The 25,813-nt window shown below is 38.1% G+C and overlaps 1 protein-coding gene across 2 annotated transcripts; it reads left to right on the top strand.

Moving 5' to 3' along the window:
• Window positions 1-9,403: 9,403 nt before the first annotated feature.
• PCDH18 (protocadherin 18) lies at window positions 9,404-24,052 on the top strand. 2 transcript variants are annotated; one of them, XM_043969692.1, is made up of 4 exons: window positions 9,404-12,361; window positions 13,936-14,021; window positions 14,135-14,298; window positions 22,156-24,052. In XM_043969692.1, the coding sequence occupies exons 1-4, from the start codon at window positions 9,875-9,877 to the stop codon at window positions 22,821-22,823; spliced, it is 3,405 nt and encodes a 1,134-aa protein (XP_043825627.1). In that variant the 5' UTR covers window positions 9,404-9,874; the 3' UTR covers window positions 22,824-24,052. The 2 variants fall into 2 exon arrangements, with proteins under 2 accessions (XP_043825627.1, XP_043825626.1); XM_043969691.1 differs by having other exon boundaries at window positions 13,933-14,021.
• The last annotated feature ends 1,761 nt before the right edge of the window (window positions 24,053-25,813 follow it).

The following is a 25,813-nucleotide window of genomic DNA, read 5'->3' as shown; positions in this document are numbered from 1 at the left end:
TAATTGACTTTTGTAATTGAATAAAAGGGCTGAAATAGAATCTCCTCCTTCATCATCTTTGTGACAGTTCCAATAGCAAAGAGAATGATGGGGTAATGCTGGTTCTTTCCAGTTGTCACAAGGTTTTGATTTCTTCTGCTAGATCTTTATAATTTGAGAGCTTTTTATTCCATTGAGCTCCGAGGTTATGAGTGTTTAGTATGTGGGCATCTATTTAAATAACTTTTTTTTTCCGTTTTCCTGGGTTAATGTTATGTCCAGACTATTGTGGTCCAATAATTTTGTCTGTGTTCATGTATCACTTCAGTAACATTTATTTGTTAAATTCTCAAGGATATTTTGGGGCTTGTAGTCATAGGATGGGGATTTGTCATAGAATGAGTTTTCAAAGAGTAGCGAACCATTGAATTATAATTCTGGCTACTTGTGCCTTTCTAGGCATATGGAAGATGCTTAATTTTTGCAACATGCAGTTATAATTTGAACAATTTCTGTCATTCCCTTGGAGGTGATGGTGGTGGTGGTGGTGGTGGTGGTGGTGGTGGTGGTGGTAGTGGTGGTCGTATGATCCAAACTATTGCTGGAATCCCAAGCAAAATAATTTTTTTGGATAAAACTGAATATATTAATTCCTTTTTTCTTAGTGATTTTAATTTATGTAAATTATATAAAAAGATCATTTAACTGAATCCTTTGAGTGGATGTGCATATGTAAAATTTTCATCGCTTAATTTCTATATCATTAATGGTGTCTTTCTTAGACTAGATATACCTGTGAAGGGCATAAAACTTCATTTGCTTCAGAGTGGCAAATCTTTAAACAAACTAAACATTAATCAAAAGCATTACAGAGTGGTATATGTGTGAGCTGGGTGCTAAGACAGAAACAGGAGGCTCAAGTGAGCCTTCCACAATTACACAAAGAAATTAAAAGCTTAATGTGTGTTATTCTTAATTAAAGAATTAAATCCTGTTCCAGATCTTAATTGTGGTGTGGAGGATAAAACAAATCCTCAAAAATAATGCCATCAGCTCCACCAGGTCTTAAAAACCTCCAAAGACTTGTGAGTACAGACCTGGTCACAGTGTTGGGGAGTAGAGTGGAAGAGGACTGGAAAGTTAGAAGGGGGCATCTGAAAGGAGTACTTCTCCCCTCCCCCTACAATTATTCTTCAAGAAAATGACATTTTAGGGGCAGCTAGGTGGTGCAGTGGATAAAGCGCCGGCCCTGGATTCAGGAAGACCTGAGTTCAAATCCGACCACAGAAACTTGACACTTACTATCTGTGTGACCCTGGGCAAATCACTTAACCCCCATTGCCTGGCAAGAAGAAGAAGGAGGAGGAGGAGGAGGAGGAGGAGGAGGAGGAGGAGGAGGAGGAGGAGGAGGAGGAGGAGGAGGAGGAGGAGGAGGAGGAGGAGGAGGAGGAGGAGGAGGAGAGGGAGAGGGAGAGGGAGAGGGAGAGGGAGAAGGAGAAGGAGAAGGAGAAGGAGAAGAAGAAGAAGAAGAAGAAGAAGAAGAAGAAGAAGAAGAAGAAGAAGAAGAAGAAGAAGAAGAAGAAGAAGAAGAAGAAAAGAAAATGGCATTTTGAAGGGTAGAATAGCAAAATTATTTCCCTGATATTAGATATCTTTTCAGAAGTTTATTGCTCATAATACAATTGTATTCAACAAATATTTATTAAAATACCTACTATACACATAGTAATAAATCAAATCCTTCAGTGCTGCAGTATCTCATTTACATTTTTCTGAAATAAAGAGTTCTCACTGATTTCTTAAAGTTCTTTTCATTGGAGAAATAAATCAGATTAAGAGGTGAGAAAGACTGAATTCTTGACATGAGAATAGTAAGAATTCTAAGGAAAAGGTAAAACTCCACTAGCTTCTGTCTTACCCACTGAAGACTCCCAGTGGTTAGGGTTCTTTCTTTTCTGAAATTATTTTATGTTTAAATAAGTGGTTAACCCTCCTGTAGATTATAAACTCCATTGAGGGGAATCATTCCTTTTGTCCTTTGTATGACCTTGAAATAAATGTTTATTAAATTGGAATGGAATAAATAAATGGAAAATATTTAGTTAGTACTTACCATGTGTTATATTTGTAAATTCTCTTAAGAACTTCATGTCATTCTATTTGGGAAAAGGAACACATATATTGATCTGTGGGGTTATATGAAAGGACACAGTGGCCCTAAAGGTGTAGCTTTAGTGCAGATGGCAAGGCCCAGAAGAAGCACGAATGAGTAAAAGCCTTAAATTCTTGAAGACATTTTTTAATGAAAATCAGACTTGACATGTCTATCTTTCCTTGTCATTGGTAAAGCGTCATGTCAAAATATATCTCCTTGACTTTATAACATATGGTGATCCAGTATAATACAACACAATGTGTTCAGTTCTAGTCTCTTAAGGAACAAGATAATATTACTCTGGTGCATAGAGGAAAGAAGCTGTCCTCTTTCTACTACTACCTCCCTTGTCCCAGCCTCTCTTATTTAATGAGCTGCCTTAACTTGAGGGAAGAACTCTAGGCACAGGTTGTCACTGGTAGTTTCTATTTAATTCCAAAAACATGTATTAAATGTTTACTATATCTCTGGCTCTGTATTAGATACTAGGAATGAAAAAAACACAGTCCCTTCCTTTAAGGAACTACTACTACTACTACTACTACTACTACTACTACTACTACTACTACTACTACTACTACTAAATCCTTGTTTTAAGATACTATGGTTAGAATTAGCTTTGGCTTATACCCACTCCAATCTATCCACTGCCTGACTATCACATTGATAGCCATTATCATTGATATTCCTTTGTACAGGTCACATTGTTATTTCTATAGCACAAGTCAGACCATGTCATGCTCTTGCCCACATTGTGGCTCCCTATCACATCATGAACAAAATAGTACCTATTTGGAATTTAAAGTCTCTCACAGTCTGTTTGCAACCTGTCTTTTTTGACCAATTTCACATTGTAAACGCTTCCCTTCCCCCAATCCCTATCTACACGCACTGTCTAGATTCCAGTCAAATTGGCCTTCTTGATCCTCACCAGACATGACATTCTATCTCTTTCCTCATAGCGTTCACAAGGGTGTGCCATGCCTAGAATTCTCTCCCTCCTTTCCTCTTCCACTCAAGATTCCTAGCACCTTTCAGAATCCAAATTAGGTGTGACCTACATGAATTCTTTCCTAGCCTTCTCAGATATTCTCTCCCACTTCATTCACTTTGTATCTATGCTGTATTACCTTATTAGTCCCCATTTTTGATTCCCAAGCAAATGTATGCTCCTTGAGGGTAGAACTTCTTTCTTTCTTTCTTTCTTTCTTTCTTTCTTTCTTTCTTTCTTTCTTTCTTTCTTTCTTTCTTTCTTTCTTTCTTTCTTCCTTTCTTTCTTCCTTTCTTTCTTCCTTTCTTTCTTCCTTTCTTTCTTCCTTTCCTCCTTCATATCTTTTTTGTCTTTGTATCCTTAGACTGTATCACAGGACCTGATACATAGTAGGTGCTTAATAAATGTTTGTTGAATTCATTGACTGAAATGAAATAGATATGCATGATCTCTCATACATCAGTAAAGTGAGTAAACACTAAATCAACATAAGTCTACTGTATCTTCTTTGCCTGATAGGGGTACTCTACACTCCCATGGTCAAAAAGTGATCTTCAATTCAGTCCAAGAATCATTCTTTAAGCATGTACAATTTGAAAGTCTCTGTGCTAAGTGATGGTAATATAAAAATAAAACATAGTTCCTGCCCTTACCCTTAACTGGGAGGTACTATTTATACATGGTTTCAGTACATGCATGGTAACTGGACATGAAAGGAGAGAATATTAACCATTATGCAGATTAGCAAAAGCTTCCTGTGGCACATGATTTGAGCATTGAAGGAGGTTAAGGATTCTAAGTGCCTGGGAAAGGAAGCCACTTAGATGTTTCAGAATTATTGTTGTGTTTTAAAATATACATGTATTATTTATGTGTATTTGTATGCATGTATATGTGTATATGTTCTCTCTCTTTTTAACCTTCCTCTCTCCCTCCCTCTTCTTCTCCCCCCTCTAGGGTCCCCCCATCTTCCTCTGTCAATGTTTCTGCTTCTCCCCTCCCCTCCCCCCTTCCTCTCTCATGGAATCCAAGGGAGGAGGATAGCTTAAATGTGTAGTGCTGAGATGCATTGTATATAGGGAAGCACTATTAGACCAGTTACACTGGAATGATAAGTGTACAAGGAGGACTATTGTGAAATAATCCTAGAAAGGCAGATAGGAACCAGATTTCACAGACCTTTAAGTGAACATTCAACTTGGTCATCCATAAAACATATGTAAGTGGTCCATCAATTTTTACACATGGCAGTGGCTTCCAGAAAACAAGACACACTCTTTGTCATAACCTGCCATGTAGGAGAGCTTATTACTGATCCTCAGTGCTTGAGTTTTCTCATCCACATTAAAATGTAAACTTAGGTTATCTGTTTTAGTTTTGAACTATTCAAATTGCAAGGGTGTAGGCTAAAGAGCATTGCCATAGGATGGCTTATTAGGTTTAGAGATTCCTGACCTTGTGCCAATTAGCGCTGCACTCTTTCAGAATATATAACAGTAGTTTCTGCAGAATTGCAATCATTTCCATGCAAGAGAAGAGTAGCACTGATTTGTTAGAAAATGAATGTAAACAGTCAAAAGTTTCCTTCTAACTACTTGTAGGTCTGTGGATGTGGATAAGAGTTGATGTGAATTAGAAATAAACCTTTTCTTTTAGAGATACATTTATTTCCTTTTAAACTTTCTCACAAAGTCCTCATTAGTCCAATTTAAGGTACCAAAGGAAAGGAAAATATCCTTCATATGACAATGAATTCTTCAGTATGAGAACGGAAGCATATGTTTTAGCATCTCTTCAGAGAGGAAAAAAAATTGAAATTTAGATATAAAGTGAACTTTATATAGTACTTTAAGGTTTCCAAAGACTTTTACACATAATATCTCATTTTATCCTCAGAACAATACGAGGAGGTAGGTACTATTATAATCCCATTTTAAAAATGTGGAAACTGAAGGTCATAGAGATCAAGTGACTTGCCTAGGATCACATAGCTAATAAATATGTGAAGCTAGATTTGAAATCAATTCTTCTTGACTCAAGGTTTGGTCTTTCTATCCCCTGTACCATGTAGTTACCTAGAAATATAAAGCCACATTTGTTTAAAAATACAGTTAATAGATATAAATGAGGAAACAATTAGAATTGGAAGAACAATATACATTAGAGTATATGTTCATCCATTACAATGTGAACTCTTTCAGGCAGGGCAATTTTTACTTTCTTTGTATTTCTAGGGCTTGGAAGAGTGCCTCATATATTCTCCATAGTATTATGTATTTAATAAATATTGATTGATTGAGTATTGTTTTTGTTTTGTTTTGTTTTTGAGGCAATTGGCGTTAAGTGACTTGCCCAGGGATACACAGCTAGTAAGTGTCAAGTGTCTGAGGCCGGATTTGAACTCAGGTCCTCCTGAATCTAGGGCCGGGCTTTATCCACTGTGCCACCTAGCTGCCCCCGATTGATTGAGTATAAAAATAACTACAGTAAGTAAATTCAAACAATGCTAAAAAGAGACAGCTTATTAATTGCAAAGTTTAATTTTGGTCAAAGAGAAGAAATGATTAAACGTATTTCTCTCCTTCCACTCTTGTTGATATAGAAGTGGGGCAGTTCAGGTGCTTAATGTTGCATACATGGTCATTTTATCTGTTAGTTTAGATTAACTTGTTTTTATGAAAGGTTCAGTGGCTAGGGTGGGGGGCGGGGTTCAATAATGCCTAAAAGAAATTAAGTAGATAAAATAGATCATAGGAATACAATTAGTAATGAAGTGACATGTGGTCCACATGACCTCCTCTCTTCAGGGGTATAGAACTTTTTGTCCCGAGCATCAAGACTTTGCAATGAGTAGAAGTGTAACAGGATAGAAGGAACCAACTTTTCAGGTCATCAGCAGTACAGTAGTTTGTTCTAACTATGTCCAACAACACAATCATAATATTTCAATCCATAGGAAGTGTCTGTTGGCCTCATGTGGAGTTCTGTCTTTTCATCTTAAGAGAACTTGGCCATATCAAAGATAACTTGAAGTTTAAGGAACATTCAAACTAAACTCTCTCACTGCCTATTTAAATAGTTATTCAAAGGGGGTACTTAGTGTCTGTGTAGTTATATTATAAAGATCGAAAATAAAGCAAAAAACAAAAACAAAAAACAAACCCGACTTTTGCTGAAGTCTCTAATCATTTCTTTCTATTTTTCCAAAGTTTCCCCAAAATGGCAAGGTTCAGGTTCTCTCGGTCTCTTTTTTGCTAGCATTTCTTGGGAAGAGTGTTGAGCACTTGACTCTGGAGTTGCACGCATTAAGATAGAAAGATAGATTCTGCTGACTAGTTTTGTGCTATCTGGATCAATCGGCTCTGATTTAGAAAGAAAATAAAAAGCCCAATAGCAGTAAAAGAGGAAGCCAGAGATAGGCTGCTACCTAGCAGATACAGGTAATTTCATTTCTCTTGGAAAGATGGATTTGCTGAATTTAAATAGGCCTGGGTGAGGAGGAATGGGAAAGGACAAGTGTAAAAACTCTCCCCTCAAGGTGGCATTTTCATCCCTATAAAACAATAACTCACCAGAACAAATTCCTCATAGAGGCATATTCATTTACAACCTGTTTTAAATATTTCAGCATGTAACAGTGAAACTATTTTTCACAATGAATAATTCAACTCTGGCCTACTCTTGGGGTAGGGGTGGGGGAGGAGAGGCAATAACTTTTGTGTTTTGTCAAAGGAAAAAAAAATATGCCCTGACATTCTGCTAGGAGGTATTTTTACTGGTGCCATTGCTCCAATGATGATCAGCAAAGAGATTGTACTTGTGAAGATTGGGGACCAGAAAGAGGAAAAATAAAGTTTTGGGACAAAGCTGTTTGACAAAGCTGCCCCGTGAACTAATGGAATTAGATTATCTTTGAATTCTCTCCACCCCAACTCCAAGTAGTCACTAATGCCTTTCTTTGCTCTTTTGCTGTTTGCAAAGAGGTTCCCTAAAGCCTGAATTGATATAATTATTGGCTTGGATTGTTCAAGATCTAGGCCAGATGGCTATGGGTTTCTAAAGTCCCAGTTGCTTGTGTTAGTTTTCGAAGTTTGCCTATAGGGTTTGGGGATCAGCACTTTGAAAAGGCTGCAAACTTGTAAAACAGTATTATTCATGGGGGCAGAATGTTCATCGGCGTGACCCAGGACTAAATACATTCATTATCGGCATTTCTATTCTGCACAATTTGCCACACGGCACTGGTTTCTGAAAAAAAGGAGACAATGGCTTATAAAATGCTTTTGAATGCTTAAAAAGCAGGAGAGTTCACACTGAGACTCCTCTGCTGGCTTTCTTACTCTTCTGCTTTCTTTTCTTCTTCTTCTTCTTCTTCTTCTTCTTCTTCTTCTTCTTCTTCTTCTTCTTCTTCTTCTTCTTCTTCTTCTTCTTCTTCTTCTTCTTCTTCTTCTTCTTCTTCTTTTTATTTACTTATTTATTTCAAAGAGCCTTAGTGACTTTGGCTGAGCTCTGCTGAGAGTAAGCAAAGTAGAAAAAAAAAAGCACAGATTTACTTTGCTTTTTTTTTGTTTGTTTTTACATTTCAGGGGAGGTAGAGAAAAATGAGGAGAAGAGAGACAGGGAGATGATGTCAAAAAGCAAATAAGTTAGTGGATGAGGTCAACAGAGGCATATAAGGAGTTATGAAAGAGATACAATCCTACTTCTCTGATGATAAGTTTAAAAGGTATTTCAGAACAGAAAGCGCATCATAAATAATCATATTTGAAATAAGAATACCATCAGTTTCTTTGACCTGGATAAACCGGGAGTTTACATCAGGTTCCATAGAATTTAGATGTGCCAGGAATTAAATTTTAACTTGGGCTTTTAAAATTTTTTCTATCTCTATGTTTCAGGGTTTTTTATTGGTGTGTGTGTGTGTGTGTGTGTGTGTGTGTGTATGTATTTTAAAATATATATGTATGATTTGTGAGTGATTATATACAAGTATATATATATGTATATATATTATATGTGTATATATTATCTATCATCCATTCATCTATTATCTGTGTGTATCTATCTAATCTATTATAATCATCTATCTAATAGTTCCTGTGAGCAACAGAAATATTGCAATTTTTTTCCTTTATAGGAGATATAGCCTGACTGTCCCTTGGGATGTTTTTGAAGCATTTGGTATGGGTAGGGTATGCTTTACTAGAAATTGTCATGCTGAAGCATGATCGGCCTTTTTCCACTCAAGATGAAAAGGAATCTGTGACGAACAGGGGAAACAAAATAAACACACGTAGATCATTCACTGAAACCTAGGGAGGCAAAAGGAGGAGATGGGAGTAAATAGATGATGTTGTCATGAAGTAACTTCTCGATCCCAAAGTTTTCTTCTACCAGTCAATTAAGAGGAGCAAGGGGTTGCCCATATATTCTCTGGACTTGAAGGAAGGATATTAAAATGAAAAAGAAACAGAAAATGAGGCAGGTTTTTTTTCTTCCTAAGCTTGCTCTTTTAGATATTGATTCATTCAATAAAGGCTGCTTGAGCTCTTCGTTTAAAAAAAAAAAAAAGTGAGTAGGAACCTTAGTTTGCCCCCCCCCCAAAAAAAAAACAACCAACTAGGAAGATTGAATTATTAATAGAGGGAGGATTGAGAAGAAGCATATCGAGAGCTCCCAACCACCACCCACATTTTATTAAACTCCTCTCCAAACAAAATGCACTCAGAAAGGGGGGAAAGTGAAAATAAGACTTAAAAACTATGTAAACCAGAAGGATGATCGCATGTTTGCAGAAGAAAGCAGCCTAATTAAGATTACAAGAACAATTTCAAGTGTCATATAAATAAAGACACGACCCGAAGTTGATTTAAAGTTTTTCTTTAGTAATTTGTCTCTTCTTTGTTGTGGCACACTCTTAAGAAAGTGAATGCAGTGCAAATGAAGGGGGGGGGGGGAGGTGTGTGGTGGAGGGGAGGGAGGAGCCCAGAGGAAAGAAGGCTAGAGGAAGGAATAGCTATCATCCTTCTCCTCCAGCCTCCCTAGCCCTTCCCCCAGCCCCCGGGATCTTCCAGCTCTCCCCCTCTCCCTTTCTTTCCCTCTCTCTCTTTCTCTTTCCCTCTTTTGTGACTCCACCAGCCTTTGATTTGGGAGTGCGCTGATTGGCTGGAAGCGTTTCAACACATGCCGGGCAAAAAAAAAAAAAAAAAAAAAAAAAAAAAAAAAAAAAAAAAGCTTTGTCTGAGTTGAACCGAAGTTATACAGATTTTAGACTGGAGTCAGCAATCAAGGGTGTTTAGTCTGCAGCCGAGCAGTGAAAGGGGGGGAAAGGGATCTCTCAGGAAAGATACACTGCAGACTCGCTCGGCGGGCATCCTGCATTAATGGATAGAGACTGCTCAAGGGAGAAAGGACTGATGTGACACATTTTTGCCTGGAAAAGGGAACAGCGAAGAAGAAATGCCTGAGATCGGCTTACGTGCAGAGCATAGCTGGAAGTCATGATATGGTGTGTATAAACCGGACATTTAAACATTTAATTTAATTTGTTTTAATTTTTAAATAAGAAGTTTGTGAACAGTTAATTGCTCTACTGGGTTAGAGAGAGCCATCTTCAAGTTTAAGGAACCAAATGTAGTCTGGGTTTAAGTGGCCGGAGGAAGTTGAAAAGACTATTTTTTCCCCCCTTTTTCCTTTTTTTTTCCTTTTCTTCAAGTTGTTGGGAGAGGTGAATTGCAGAAACTTACCCAATGCACCAAATGAGTTGGACGATGCACTTTATAGCCTTTTTTGCACTGTTGTTGCTCTCTTTCAACGGAGACGTGATGGGCAAGAATTTGAAATACAGGATTTATGAAGAACAGAGGGTTGGTTCGGTCATTGCGAGACTCTCGGAGGATGTGGCTGATGTTTTATTTAAGCTTCCTAACCCCACTACGGTGCGTTTCCGAGCAATGCAAAGGGGGAATTCTCCGTTACTCACAGTCCGAGAGGATAACGGGGAAATCAGCATAGGGGCGAAAATTGACCGGGAACAACTCTGCCAGAAAAACTTGAACTGTTCCATCGAGTTCGATGTGATCACTCTGCCCACGGAGCATCTGCAGCTTTTCCACATTGAAGTGGAAGTGCTGGATATTAACGACAATTCCCCCCAGTTTTCCCGACCTCTCATCCCCATTGAGATATCCGAAAGTGCAGCTGTCGGGACTCGGATCCCCTTGGACAGCGCGTTCGATCCAGATGTTGGGGAGAATTCTCTCCATACGTACTCTCTCTCTGCTAATGACTTTTTCAATATCGAGGTGCGTACTAGGACGGATGGGGCGAAATATGCGGAGCTCATTGTGGTGAGAGAATTGGATAGGGAGCTGAAGTCCAGCTATGAACTCCAGCTCACTGCCTCTGACATGGGAGTGCCTCAGAGGTCTGGATCCTCCATCCTCAAAATAAGCATTTCGGACTCTAATGACAACAGTCCTGTTTTTGAGAAACAATCTTATGTAATACAGCTCTTAGAGAACTCCCCAGTGGGGACTTTGCTCCTGGACCTGAATGCTACTGATCCAGATGAGGGCGCTAATGGGAAAATTGTGTATTCCTTCAGCAGTCATGTGTCTCCCAAAATTATAGAGACTTTTAAGATTGATTCTGAAAGAGGCCATTTGACCCTTTTCAAACAAGTGGACTATGAAACCACCAAATCCTATGAAATTGATGCTCAGGCTCAGGATATGGGTCCCAATTCAATTCCAGCTCACTGCAAAATTATCATTAAGGTCGTAGATGTGAATGACAATAAGCCTGAAATTAACATAAACCTAATGTCTCCTGGCAAAGAGGAAATATCTTATGTTTTTGAAGGGGATCCCATCGACTCATTTGTTGCTTTGGTCAGGGTACAAGACAAGGATTCTGGATTGAATGGAGAAATAGTTTGCAAACTTCATGGACATGGTCACTTTAAACTTCAAAAGACCTATGAAAACAATTATTTGATCTTGACTAATGCCACACTGGACAGAGAAAAGAGATCTGAATATAGTTTGACTGTAATTGCTGAGGACAGGGGAACCCCCAGTCTCTCAACAGTGAAACATTTCACTGTCCAGATCAATGATGTAAATGACAATCCACCCCATTTCCAGAGAAGCCGATATGAATTTGTCATCTCCGAGAATAATTCTCCAGGGGCATATATCACTTCTGTCACAGCCACTGATCCTGACCTAGGAGAAAATGGACAGGTGACCTATACTATTTTGGAGAGTTTTATCCTGGGAAGTTCCATAACCACATATGTAACCATTGACCCATCTAATGGTGCCATCTATGCCCTCAGAATCTTTGATCATGAAGAAGTAAGTCAGATTGCTTTTGTGGTTGAAGCCAGGGATGGAGGAAGCCCAAAACAACTCATCAGCAATACCACAGTTGTGCTCACTATCATCGATGAAAATGACAATGTCCCTGTGATCGTAGGCCCTGCCCTTAGAAATAACACAGCGGAAATCCCCATCCCTAAAGGGGCTGAAAGTGGCTTCCATGTAACCAGAATAAGGGCTGTAGACCGGGACTCTGGCATGAATGCAGAACTAAGCTGTTCCATCGCAGCAGGGAATGAAGACAATATCTTTGTCATAGACCCCAAATCATGTGACATCTACACCAATGTGAGCATGGAGTCCACTCCACACTCTGAATGGGAGCTTACTGTACTTGTCCAGGATAAAGGTAGTCCCCAGCTCCATACTAAAGCATTTTTGAAGTGTTCGGTTTTTGAGTTTGTTGAATCAGTGACAAGTACAGCAATGACTTCAGTTAGTCAGACCTCTATGGATGTCTCTATGATAATAATTATCTCCTTGGGGGCCATCTGTGCTGTCTTACTGGTCATCATGGTCCTCTTTGCAACCCGGTGCAATAGAGAAAAGAAAGATAACCGGTCCTACAACTGCAGGGTGGCAGAGTCTACTTACCAGCATCACCCCAAAAGACCCTCCAGGCAGATTCACAAAGGAGATATTACTCTAGTGCCTACGATGAATGGCACCCTGCCCATTAGGTCCCATCACAGGTCATCACCTTCTTCTTCTCCTACCCTGGAACGGGGCCAGATGAGCAGTCGACAGAGTCACCACAGCCACCAGTCACTCAACAGCCTGGTGACAATCTCATCAAACCATGTGCCGGAGAATTTCTCATTGGAACTCACCCATGCCACTCCTGCTGTTGAGGTAAGATCATCAACCATGGCATCCATGTCCATTCATTAGTACAGAGTCAGAATTAGTACATTTCAGTCCATGAAATGTTTCCATAGGTATTATATAATATTCTATCTTTATCCATAGATAATTGAGCAAAATATAAATTAAGTATAAGGCAATTAGAAAAGAGTAAACCTACATATAACACACATATACATGCATTTACATGTATACTTATAGATGCATATGTGTATATGCACACACATATAAATGAACACATGTGCATATACATGCTTACATTTTATGTGTTTCTACATATATACATGCAGACCATGTGTGCATGTATATGTGCATGCATGTATAAATATACACGTATGTGTATATATACACAGAGATTGAGAGTGAAGAACACTCTATATTTTTTCCTTTTATATAAAAATACCTGCAAATAATAAATGCAATGGAGTAAGTATAAAACTTGTATTCAAAACCCACTAATAACCTTGTTTTGCTATGGGCAAGCCCATTCCTCTTTTTGGGCCTCAGATCACCTCAGCTGTAAAACAATGGGTTTGGAATAGGTGACCTTTGAAGACCCTTGCAACTCTAAATCTGTGATCCTTTGATCCTAATACATTTTACATGAAATCATATAATTTTCAAGCTGTAGAGGTCACCTGGTCTAAATTCATCATTTTACAGATAAGACAACTGAGGCCCAGAGAGACTTAATGGATTGCCCAACAGGACTTTAAACCAGTTCTCCTGACTATCACATTCATAGTCTTTCTAACATTCTGTTGTCTGTAATAGCTGTTCAGAATCTTGAAAGATATAAAAGTTCTGTGACCATTTTACCTAGAGATCTTAAGGATCAGCACATTATATAATATGCCCCTGTACCTTAGTATCAATAATTGATCACTTGAATCTGAAATAGAAGCAGATCTGTTTGATCTGAATCTGAAATAGAAATAGATCTATTAGTTATTTAAAGGAAACCTGCTTTTCAGTGGAATAATCACCTAAATCTAATTTACTGACAAATCATTAAATTCATTTGCCATTGATTTTGACATGCAAGCTCTTTGAGATTATGATTTTGTCACTGGGAAATGACTTTAGAATGTTTATCTTTTGGTGACAGGCAGTGAACCATGCAGATGTTGGCTATAATGTATTCTTTATGACTGTGAAACTTTAAAGCTGAAGTAGCATGTTCACTAAGAAGTTGGAAATAACGAATTCCTCTTTTTCTCCTCATAATATCAAATGTATGTATGGCAGTATGGTATAGTGGATAGAAAGGTGATCTCTGGGTAGAATAACCTGGGTTCAAGTCTTTCTTCTAACACACACACACACACACACACACACACACACACACACACACAGACACACACACACACACTATCTGTGTGACCCAACACAAATCACATAACTTTTCAATGCCTCAGGCAACTTAGATATAGGATATAGACAAGTTGCTGATTTGCATCAGGGAATCATGGACCCTCATTCTCCCGTTTCCCAAAATCGTTCTAGCAGGTCTTTGGAGTTTAATTTCTTGGACTTGGTGCTTACTGTCTTTCTTCCAGCAGGTCTCTCAGCTTCTCTCAATGCTTCATCAGGGCCAATATCAGCCACGACCAAGTTTTCGGGGAAACAAATACTCTAGGAGCTATAGGTAAGAACTTTATAATCATTGTGCTTATTTCTTAAGTGGTATCCCAAAAGAGAAATAGGCAACATCGAATAGTACTATACATGCATTTATTATAGCCTGATTTCTGTCTACAGGTATGCCCTTCAAGATATGGATAAATTCAGCTTGAAGGACAGTGGCCGAGGTGACAGTGAGGCAGGGGATAGTGATTATGATTTGGGTCGTGATTCCCCAATAGACCGGCTACTTGGGGAAGGCTTCAGTGACCTCTTCCTTACCGATGGAAGAATTCCTGCAGGTAAGAGTGTAATGAAAAGCTATGTAATGAATAGCTATTTCTAGGACTCTCTAAATGATATGTAAGAAGAGTAAAAACATTGGTCCCCTTATATTTTTGCTTTTCCCATTCTTTAATTCCTTCCTTCCTTTTTTTGCCCCTCTATTCTCTCCAGATAAATACATATCATCTCCAAAAGCAGGTAGGAAGGTGACACTTAGGATAAAATGAATTAAAGTTACTTTTTGGATCTATTGGTCTTAAGCAGGGCACTGGACCCCACCCCCTAAATCCCCATGGATCACTCATTATAAAATTACTGGGTGGATACTTCCATGTAGCCTCACTGTACTAGTGTATGGTCATGCCTAGAACTATAATTTAGAAGAAATGTTTCCTGTCTTGGGAACTGTTTCTCAGAACCAGAAGCTAAAGTATAGCAAAAGATGCCATATTTTTGTTTCTAAACATAGCAGGGAAAGAGAAGAATTTCTGTAAAAGGCTGACTGCACATTGACCATTGCTGGACCTCCTAGTTGTTTGGTCCAACCCACTGGGGAAAGAGGAAGAGGGGTTTAAGAGAGTGATATTTATTTGTAAATTATGGAACTGGATGAGGCAAAGCAGAGTTGTGCTATGTCACAAATGGCCTACTAAAGGTCCCAGAGAATTATTGCATACATCCTTGAATTTTAGTTTTAGAAAATTTTTCAATGTAAAATATATCTAGCCTATATGAAATATGATTTTCACTTGGAAATGAAGAAAATAAAGTATAACAATATTCAATAAGCTGCCCTAAGTCCTGGAAAACACATATTATTGGCTTCTGGTACTAAAGCAAAAGATAAGAAAGTCAGTGTGAAAAAACTAGACAAGGGGGCCACAAGTCACAGAACACAGAGGTAGAAAGGACAGTAGAGGCTAGTTAAACCCCACCCCTGCACAGTATATTATAAATGAAGATACCAAGGTCTAGAGATAAGAATTTTGAGTTACAGGGGCAGCTAGGTGGTACAGTGGATAAAGCACTGGCCCTGCATTCAGGAGGACCTGAGTTCAAATCTGGCCTCAGACACTTGACACTTAATAGCTGTGTGACCCTGGGCAAGTCACTTAACCCCAATTGCCTCACAAAAAAAAAAATTGAGTTACCCTGGACAAGAAGTCTTCTGGTGTGTAGGACTCTGCATCTTCTGGAATTTTCAGTAAAGAATCAAGATCAAAGGTACTTTCCAATATTGCGTAAAATAACACAATGGCTTTAAATATAATACTTATTTCTATAATCAGCTACATATTTATAGTAACATATTCAGGGTAATATGAATTCATAGTTTGGTTAGTCATTGAATAAATCACTTTTTGTCCTATTTTCCTCTGTTTACTATATTTCAAGGATAGGTCTTGCTATAGCCCTCTGACTGGGACAGTGACCTATATCATAGTCATTCTGTTGCTAAAGCTGAGATCCACTTCATTGTCTCCTGGAGGTCAAAAGAGTTCCTATACTATGAGAACATATTACTTGAGGGGAGGGGTTAGCATGACAGCATCATCATCATCATGATAAGACTTTCCAAAGCAGCTTCTAAGAATAAGTGGGGTACAATAGATTAAACAATTCAATTCATAGAACATGTTTTCATCATTATGCATTATTTATTTATTTTTAAATAAGTAGTACACAACCAACAAACCTGGATTTAGGTGGGAAGGGGAGAAAAAAATTACCTTTTTTTTTTTTTAAATTTTAGTGAGGCAATTAGGGTTAAGTGACTTGCCCAGGGTCACACACCTAGTAAGTGTTAAATGTCTGAGGTCGGATTTGAACTCAGGTACTTCTGACTCCAGGGCCGGTGATCTATCCACTGTGCCACCTAGCTGCCCCCCCCCCAAAATAACCTTTTTCTGGGGAAAGTTACCAATAAATTAATTGTTCCCATTCATAATATGAAGTTTATATATTATTGACTGTTTATTTAATTCAAGATCAAATTTTCTCATGTAAGTATCTTTAATGTATTCTATACCCCCCTTGTATTGTAGACATTGATAAATACAGGTCACCCTCCTATTCATGTAACATGAGGGTCCTTTCCTTCTTCTCGGAATTCAACAGCTCCTACCTTCTGGGTGCTCTTGAATACAACTAGGCAAACTTAAAAGTCACATGCTCTCCAAGAGAAGCTGCATGTGAACATATCCAGAACATCAGTATTTGCTGATTTTATCATTCTTCTTGCAGGTTGTGTTTCCTTGCCCCAGTAGGTACCTAGGACTACATACACGTGGCATAGCTCCATTTTAATCAGCGTGGGACTTCTCATATCCCATTCACTTAGTTTGAACATCTCCCTTGTAAAATCTTAGTTATATTCATAGAATCCCAGGAAGGTAAAGCTTTGAGGTCTTCTAGGCCAAGAAACATAGGATTTATGGCTGTAAGGGGCTTTTAAGATCTAGTTTGATTCCTCTCATTTTATTGATGCAGAGAGTGAAAAGAAGTGATGACTTTGCAAAAATCTAAAGAGTTGACATTTGAACCTTTGGTTTCTTGATTCCCACTCTAATTCACTTTCTATTGTGCATACAGCACTGTGTCTTTCATCAATTAATCAGTCAGCAAATATTTCTTAAACACCTACTACTTGTAAGGCATAATGCTGAGTTCTAGGGATACAGAGAAAGGTAACAGACCCTTTGCTGAAGGAGTTTATAGCATCTTCAGCCTGTGAGGCAGCTTCTTAGGAGACTTCAGTGGTTACTTGCCTCATAAGCCACATATGTGTGTATGTACTGGACCTTATTTTCAATGGTATAGGGAGCTTCTAGTGAGGGAACTCCTTCTACCAATATAGATCAGCACCCACTCTACAATCTTCAGTATTAGGAGTTACCTGGGGGCAGTGAGATGTTAAGTCACTTGCTTGGGGTCCTGAAGATGGTATATGTCAGGGGCAAGACTTGAAGCTGTATTCTTGCCTCTGGGGACAGCTGTCTATAGACTTTGCTATGCTGCCTCTCACATATGTAAGCATCCCTCCATATCTGCATATGGGTACATGGATATGTACCCATATGCAAACATATGCACTTCATAATTCAATAAATGAATTGTCTGGTTGGGCATAGAGTGAAATGGAATCTAGTACATCAAAAATATACTCCTTTCGTGTGTCTATCATTCTGATGACATCTGTCTCTTTTCATATGGTTTACTGAAACAGCATTCTCTCCTCTATCCCTATAGCCAGTCTCTTCCCTCTCTTATCTGATTTAAAATCACAACCGAATTCCTATCTCGGACCTTGTTCTTACTCACTGTGTGAACTTTGACTTCACCTCTCTGGCTTTCAATTTTCTCATCTGTAAAGTAATTGGTCAAAACAACCTCTTAACAATCCTTTCTCCTCTAAATACCCTGATGATCTGGTTATTGACGCTATCTTGACATTCGAAATCTCCTATAATCTGTTCCCAGGGTACCTGTCCAACTGATGCATTCCAAAGAATATAAGTTCCTTGCCACCTGGGAACATTTCATGTTTGCCTATGTACCTGTATTCCTAAGCACAGAACCTAGCACAAAGAGGTTGTTTATTAAATGTTTGGTGAATGAATATGCAATTTTCCCCCAAATCAGGGCAGCTTCCTTAATATCATTCAGACACACCACAACTCATCCTCACAACCAAATCTTTGTCATACTCTTCTGATAAGGGATGTTTCTACCTTTCCATCATCCCCTCCACACCAATCCAAATGCTAAGAATTGACTGCTAGGCAGCTACCTGCCATGGTTAGGGAATGGCAGATATATCAGTGGGCAGAACACTGGATTTGGAATTAAAAAGCTAGTTTCTGTTCCTAGGCTCTGCCCTATCAGCTATATGATTCTGTACAAGGCTCTCAATCATTTTGGGGGGTCATTGTTTTCCTCATCTATAAAATGGGGAACATAATACAAACTATTTAGCTCATAGACTTTATTTATCGAACATGCCTTTTAAACCTTATAGATTAGCCGTTACTGCTATGTCATATTTGCAGCACTGAACCATGAAAATCCAGAGAGAATATTCATATTCCTTTATCTCAGTACTTTGTTAGCAGCTAAGCCCCTAGAGAAAAGGTGAGAAATATTAACGAAAGTAACAGAAATATTCCTCATCACTGCTTTGATTTTCCCCCTCATTCTTATTTGCAGGCTGACCTCCTTTTTCTTCTGTTAATTCAATACAGCATGCTCTTTCCTTTTTTGCAGTAAAGATGGAAAAGCATCTTTTACTATTCTAACACGCAAAGGATTTAAAATTTTTTCAGGGTATAGATTTCTCCTGGGGTGGGAACTCTCTATAGAAATGCAGATTGCATACTCCCTATGACTTAGTCATTCCTGATGTGTTGCCTAAAGCACTGAAAAAATAAAATGACCTATCCAGGGTCAAGCAGGTAGTGATGGTCAAAAGTGGGAGCAGAACTTAGGTTTTCCTGACTCCCAGTCTAACACTCTATTGACTATATCCTTCAATACTTCTGAAATATTCATAGGGTAGAAACTGGTCTCTTGATGACTAGTATAATGCCTACCTCTTTAATCATCGAGTTTTCATTATAATTCTTTGGCAACGTGTCGTTGGTCAAATTATCCTTGTATTCAATTCTTTGGAGATTTTGATCCAACTCAAGAATCCCAGAAGAATGTATGCTTTTCCTGTTATAAATAAAGGGAATGATGCTTCATTTAAAAATGTAAAACATTCAAAACACTTTCCAGTTATAAAACTAAAGGGATAAATGTCATAGAGGCAAGTTCAGGGACATTGTGTCTATTCCCAGGGTTCTATATTTAGAATCAAAGGACCTGGGTTCACATCCAAGCTCTGATGTTTATTACCCAGGTAAGGTCAGTTATGTTTCCTCTCCAGACTTTAGATTCTTTATCTGCTAAGTGAGGGGCTTGGGTTGTATGATCTCTAAGTTCCCTTTCATCTTTACACTTATGATACTAGGATTCTTGCCTGCTGATAAGATGATAGAAAAGCCATAAGACAATTATCTCTCTATCCATCTATCTGTTCATCTCTTCTATTTTACAGCTACCAAAGGGAGAATCCATGACCTATTCATTGTTTAACAATGTCAATTTAATCATTCAATTCAACATTTCAATTTAATGAATATTTCATAAACACCTTTTAAATGGAAGACATTGTACTGGGCACTGTACTTACTAGAAGGAAAAGGGTTCCTGCTTTCAAGTAGCTTATATTCTACTGGTGGGATGCAATATGTAAACAGGAGAATTTTATGTATGGATTATGAATATACATATGATATATGCTTATACATATGTGTATGTTTATATATAGGTACACACATGAATATGTATATGCATAAGCATGTGTTATAGATAGACAGGCATGCATCGACATATATACCTGCACCTACATGCCTACATACCTACATATATACATACATACATACATAAACATATCATATAGATATAGTCAGTCCTTTGGAAAATTGTATGAAACCCAAGTCTCCCCAAAATCTTATATGTTTTATCTGTTATAAATTATGGGAACAATATTTCAGTTAAAACATATGGAACATATAAAGCACTTTTATAAAACTGGAATGTATATGCATATATATATACATATAATTACACATATGTGTATATTTATATAAGTAAATATATCTGTATATACATGGACACATGCATATGTGGAAGGATGGATGGATGGCTACACACAATTTTGGCTGGATGTAAGGTGTCTTTTCCAAAGGCACATAATATCTTGAACCAAATCTTCCCGCCTCTGAGGGCAGCTTTATGTTCATTCTGAATCTCAGTAAATGAGGAAGAAAAAAGCTAGGAGGATCAGCAGAATCTTCCCATGAGAAGGGGCACTGAACTGGGCTTTGGAAGAAGAGAGTCATTTTAAAAGTGAAGAAAGAGTACAACCCAGGTATGGAGGACAACTTAGGCAATGGCATGGCAGAAAGTACAACGCTGAGTTTAGGGAATAATGATTAGGCCATTGTGGTTGAAATAGACTCTATAAAAGAATAATATGAAATACGTACAGAAATATATATTGGAGCCAGGCTCTGGGTGACTTTAAAGGCCAGGTTGGGGTTGTATTTTGTCTTAGAGACAACCACTTGAGCTTCCTGAGCAGGAAAGACATGGTTAGAGCTAGGCTTTTTGAAAATTATTTAGGAAGATTGTGGAAGATGGAATCTAGGGAGACTAAGTAAGAAGCTACTGGAATAGTTCAGGTAAGATTCTATTCCTTTCATCCCATTGTTTATAAGAGATGGGGACTAATAGCTGCTAACTTTTTCTAAGCATCAATAATCCATAAAGTTGGGGATTTTCCTCATTTAGGTCTCTCTTCACCTTAATTAATTTCCATCACTTAGGTGTTAGAAATCCAGTGTCTTTCAATGCCTAGTATCTTTTCAATGCCTATCTTTCTATCAATTCAATTCAATGAAATAAACATTAAATTAATAGTTTCCTTATCCACAAAACAAGGGGGTTAGACAAGATGACCTATAAGCTACCACACAGTTCTAAATCTAACTCCATGTGACACTTAACTGTGGTAGGAACTGGAGATACATAGAAAAAGGTGAAACAAGCTCTGCCCTTAAGTTGCTTACATTCCTTGCATAGTTGTCGATAGGGTAGATGTTAACACTTATGTCTCAGACTTTCCATTTTTCTTCCTTCATGTTTTTGCTATTACTCCATACAATTTTCTCACCTCCCAAGATTCTGCTTAACAGTTTCTATTTCCTAATTCCTTTGTAATTTTAGTTCTTCAGGTTTGAATGCCCCCAAATTATTCCCATAAATGGAAATGGAACCCATAAATAGAAACCATTGTCTAATAATTGTTCATATAACATTCTGTACTGGAGAAGGGTTACTTAATATCTTATACATTCCATATACCAGCTGCCTATAGGTAGCTAGCAGAAGTAGTGGATAGAGCTTGCAGTCAGGAATATCTGAGTTCAAATTCTGTTTTAGACACTTTCTAGCTATATGATTCTAAACAAGCCATTCAACCAATGTTTACTTTAGTTTCCTCAGCTGCAAAAGGGAAATAATGTAGCATTTAACTTCCAGGGTTATTGCAAGGAAAATGAAATATTATTTATAAAGTGCTTTGAAAACCCTAGATCACTAGCCTCCATCATCACCAGCATCATGGAAATGCACTTGCTGAAGGCCATATAGAAAGAATCTTTTGAAGTCATTCCTGCAGTAATTCCAGAGTGATGAAACATAATAGTGCTGTACTTGTAATCTGGATGACCTGGGTTCAAATTATCTCTCTCAGCTCCTTAGTATCTGTGTGACCATAGTCAAATCACTTTAACCTCATTGAGCTTCTCTTTCCTCATCTGTAAAATGAGGGGCCTGGACTAGCTAACCTTTAAGGTCCCTTCCAGATATCAGGCTATGCTGTATTAACTTTTGTTGATACTATATCACTTTAAGCTTCATTGAACCTCAGGTGTTTCATCTGTAAAGGTGGAATTAAAAAAAACAACAACAACAATACCCTTTAGTGTTTAGACTACTTGGTTGTTGTGAAGTTCAAAGGAGAGTTTATGCATACATACATATATGTATGTTTATGTATATATATATATATAATCCAAATCACTCACACATATGTATACACACATACACACACTTTTAAGTAAACCTCAAAGTGTTGTAGATCCTAGTCATCATCATTATAATTAAACTATTTTAATCACATTTTCACCTTTCTGTGTAAATGCCTTTTATGACTGAGATGTTTGACTAAGATTGATTATTAACCCCAAAATATATTCTCATTGCAGCAATGCGGCTATGCACAGATGAATGCAGAGTTCTGGGACACTCCGACCAGTGTTGGATGCCACCTCTTCCCTCCCCATCTTCTGATTATCGAAGCAACATGTTCATTCCGGGAGAAGAATTTCCATCCCAGCCACTACCCCAGAACCCCCATCAGAGTCTGGAAGAGGAATCCCAGCCCATCGATTCCAGTGAAAAGAAGAAGAGTTTTTCAACCTTTGGGAAGGATGTGCAGAATGAAGAAGAAGCTGCGGACACATGCACGTCTTCTTTGCTCTCTGAAATGAGCAGTGTGTTTCAGCGTCTGTTACCTCCATCTCTGGACACCTACACTGAGTGCAGTGAGGTGGATCGGGTCAATTCATTAGAGCGTCGAAAGGGAACTCTCCCAGCCAAGACTGTGGGTTATCCACAAGGGGTGGCAGCCTGGGCAGCTAGTACCCATTTCCAAAATCCTGCCAGTACCACAGGGCCCACCCTGGGGACTCACTCAAGTGTGCAGCCTTCTTCCAAATGGCTTCCAGCAATGGAAGAGATTCCTGAAAACTATGAGGAAGATGATTTTGATAATGTACTCAACCATCTCAATGATGGGAAGCATGAACTCATGGATGCCAGTGAGCTGGTGGCAGAGATTAACAAGCTGCTACAAGATGTTCGACAGAGTTAGAGAAGTTTTAAAAAAAAAGCATTCTTTTTTCCATTTTTATGGAAACAAGGAAAGGGGGAAAAAGACAGAACTGGCATTGCCAATTAGTTGCATTTATCATAAATGTGTCTGTGTATATGGAATATTAAATACTGTATTTTCATATGTACACAATGCAAGTGTGATTATCTTAATCTGTATTTTAAAAATACATTTGTACCTTATATTTATGTGTAATTTAACAAATAAATTTTATTTTTCTACTCCCATGGCAAGCATGTCTTCCCTAAGTATATAAATACCAGCTACTGTTTGATTCTGGCACATCATCCAGCCACAAGACATGAGGGTACTGCTTCCTATTCCTTGTTTGTTTTTCCTTTTTCCTTTTTTTAAAAGAGAAATAAGCATCTTGTTACAGAATCAGCCCCACTGAAGTATTATACAACCCTCAGTTTCCATTGTGTTTTGAAAATGAATTCTTAGAATAAGAAATCAGCAACTTTGGTGAACTTTAACTTTTTTTTTCCCCTCACTGTTTTCCTTTGTCTTTTCTGGTATTACCCAACCACACTTGTGCTTGGTTAGAGACTTGGACTCATGTTGGTATAAGTGAAACCTCAAATATTGAAAAAAATCCATTTGTTTCAAAGCATTCATATTCATTCAAATGTCAATGCCAGCAATGAGTTTCCATCCATCCTTGCAGCTAGTTAAAGGTGCTAAAGACAATGGAATCAGTCTTTTGCTTATTGCCTTCTTAGGCTAAACTCTGGACTGACACAGAGAGCCACTTGGGTGTCTCTCCTAAGGTAGTAAATAGACCCCATTCTTCCTGAACATGTATTCTGCTCTCTTCCCACAGCCCACAGTCTCTTCCCAGATACTTGAATGTGTTTCTTATTTGCCAAAATGTTTGTTATGATGTTCACTGTTAATTCCAGTCCCCATCCCTGTGCATGATTTCATTTATACCTTTTATTCTTAGCATAAGAAAGTTTTTAAGTCACATTTTTTGTGTTGTTGTTCTTGTTGGTCTATTTTTGCTCTGTTGTGTTTTAAGCTATGCCTCCTCCTTTATTTATTGTGAAGTTTTATTTGGAATACTGAATGCCTTGGTAAATGGGTACACTTTCGTGGTTAGCCCTGCACTGCTCTCATTTATTACTGAACTACTATTAATGTCATTTCTATGAATAAAAATGTCATTCTTGTACTACCCAATAACTCTGACTGTCAATGGAAATAAATGGAAAATGAAAACAAAGCTAAGAAAACTGTCCCTAATTTGGACCCTTCTCCTTATGTTTGTCCTGGAGGCATCCACTCTTCAGAGACTTTAAGTCAGTATAAGCAGATGGCTGGTGGGGTAGTGTGGTTCCAAGAAAATCAGGAACAGCTATCTGCCTAATCAGAAACAAAGCAACCAAAAGCAAAACCAAAACCCCAAATACCTAAACACTACATTAGTCATCCATTTCAATGATGCTAGGAGGCCAGAAAATAGCAAACTATTACCCTCCCAGTTTTAAAAATAGATTGAGTCTTTAAATAAAATTGAGATAATGAGCTTAAGGAAGACAACACGGAATGGGAGAGTGGTAGAGATGGTCTTAGTGAAAGGAAGACCTGGATTCAGATCCTACCTATGTGGATGACCAAGTCACAATCTAAATAATGTGCCACTGCTTCAGTGGAGGGATGGAGAGAAAGCGCAATTCTGGAGTCTCTCTCTTACTCCCCAATCCCCAATAAGATAGACCTAAGAGAAAAATAGATTGTATTTATTAATCTCTCTTGTACCTAAAAATTAAAGAATTGCTAATTATCATACTACTCAGATTTTCTTCATTAGATTTTTTCAGAATCCATTTATGTATAAACCTAATATTTATATTTATACACACATACACACACACACACACACACACACTAGAAAGGAAGGATATATTACATTTCAGTTCGTACATATACGGACAAAATGGACTAGAAAAGATAATGGATTTAACAGGAAATGGAGCCTAGACATAGAATCATACACAGCTTTAAAGCTTGAATAGACCTTAAGGTTTTATAGTTTATCCCCACCCCCACCCCCACCAACCAACTACCTCTTAATTTACAGAGGAAGAAAACCCTTAGGGGCTAACTGTCTAGCCTGAGGCCACACAGACAGGTAATAACAAACAGAACTGAAATTAGAACCTAGGCCATTCCCCCCTGAAGCCGGCCTGCTTTGCAGTGCACCAGTTTTGAACTTCCAGACTCCTGCTGTATGGACTACAATTTTAATAGTTTATGCTGTATGTACTAGCAAATAGGCAAGCTCGTCATAGTATTTTCTATTCTAGGATGATAAATGGACATTTGAAAGGTAATTAAAGTTGTGCGTGTGTGTGTGTGTGTGTGTGTGTGTGTGTGTGTGTGTTGTGTTTTGGGCAAGGGGAGGGGCACACGTGTTTCTCCTCAGGAATGTGGTCAAAAAAAATTCTAAGTTTTTTGCAGGATGTTTTGTCAATCACATAATCTTGGTAACAGGGCACCATTCAGATGAAGCATTTCAGAAATTTTCTCTAAGAACAAACAAACAAACAAACATCTGGCACAAGTAACTAAAGTAAATGAAGAAGTTAGGTACTAAATGAAACTCATATAGACACCTATGTGTGTGTGTGTCTGTGTGTATACAACAAATTTATATATACATTTATGTGTATATACACACATATACACTATTTGTACATATATACATATACATAGAGATTTCATCGATTTAGGAAATTCTTAAATGAGTTAACTCTTTTTCAGACATGCACATATATTCTAGCTCCTTTCTCCTATAATCATGTATGTATGCACATACACATATATACATACACATACACACCTACGTTTGCTATTTTGTCAATGTGATCTGCATAGGAAATCTCTGGTGTGAGGAAACTCACTCAACCAATCCAATTGAGCAACTGCTAAGAGGTTAAGTGACTGTCCCAGAGTCACACACCCAG

This window comes from Dromiciops gliroides, chromosome 6 (assembly GCF_019393635.1).
Source record: "Dromiciops gliroides isolate mDroGli1 chromosome 6, mDroGli1.pri, whole genome shotgun sequence".
In the NCBI taxonomy this organism is placed as follows: domain Eukaryota; kingdom Metazoa; phylum Chordata; class Mammalia; order Microbiotheria; family Microbiotheriidae; genus Dromiciops; species Dromiciops gliroides.
The sequence above is the reverse complement of the archived record's forward strand: the minus strand, read 5'-3'. Positions and strand labels throughout refer to the sequence as shown.

What these genes read in the sequence shown, in the direction of transcription:
- PCDH18 (XM_043969691.1), top strand. Translation starts at nt 9,875, where the DNA reads ATGCACCAAATGAGTTGGACGATGCACTTTATAGCCTTTTTTGCACTG. An exon ending in ATGCCACTCCTGCTGTTGAG is followed by an intron (nt 12,362 to 13,932) that starts GTAAGATCATCA and finishes TCTTTCTTCCAG; the next exon opens with CAGGTCTCTCAGCTTCTCTC. An exon ending in AAATACTCTAGGAGCTATAG is followed by an intron (nt 14,022 to 14,134) that starts GTAAGAACTTTA and finishes TTCTGTCTACAG; the next exon opens with GTATGCCCTTCAAGATATGG.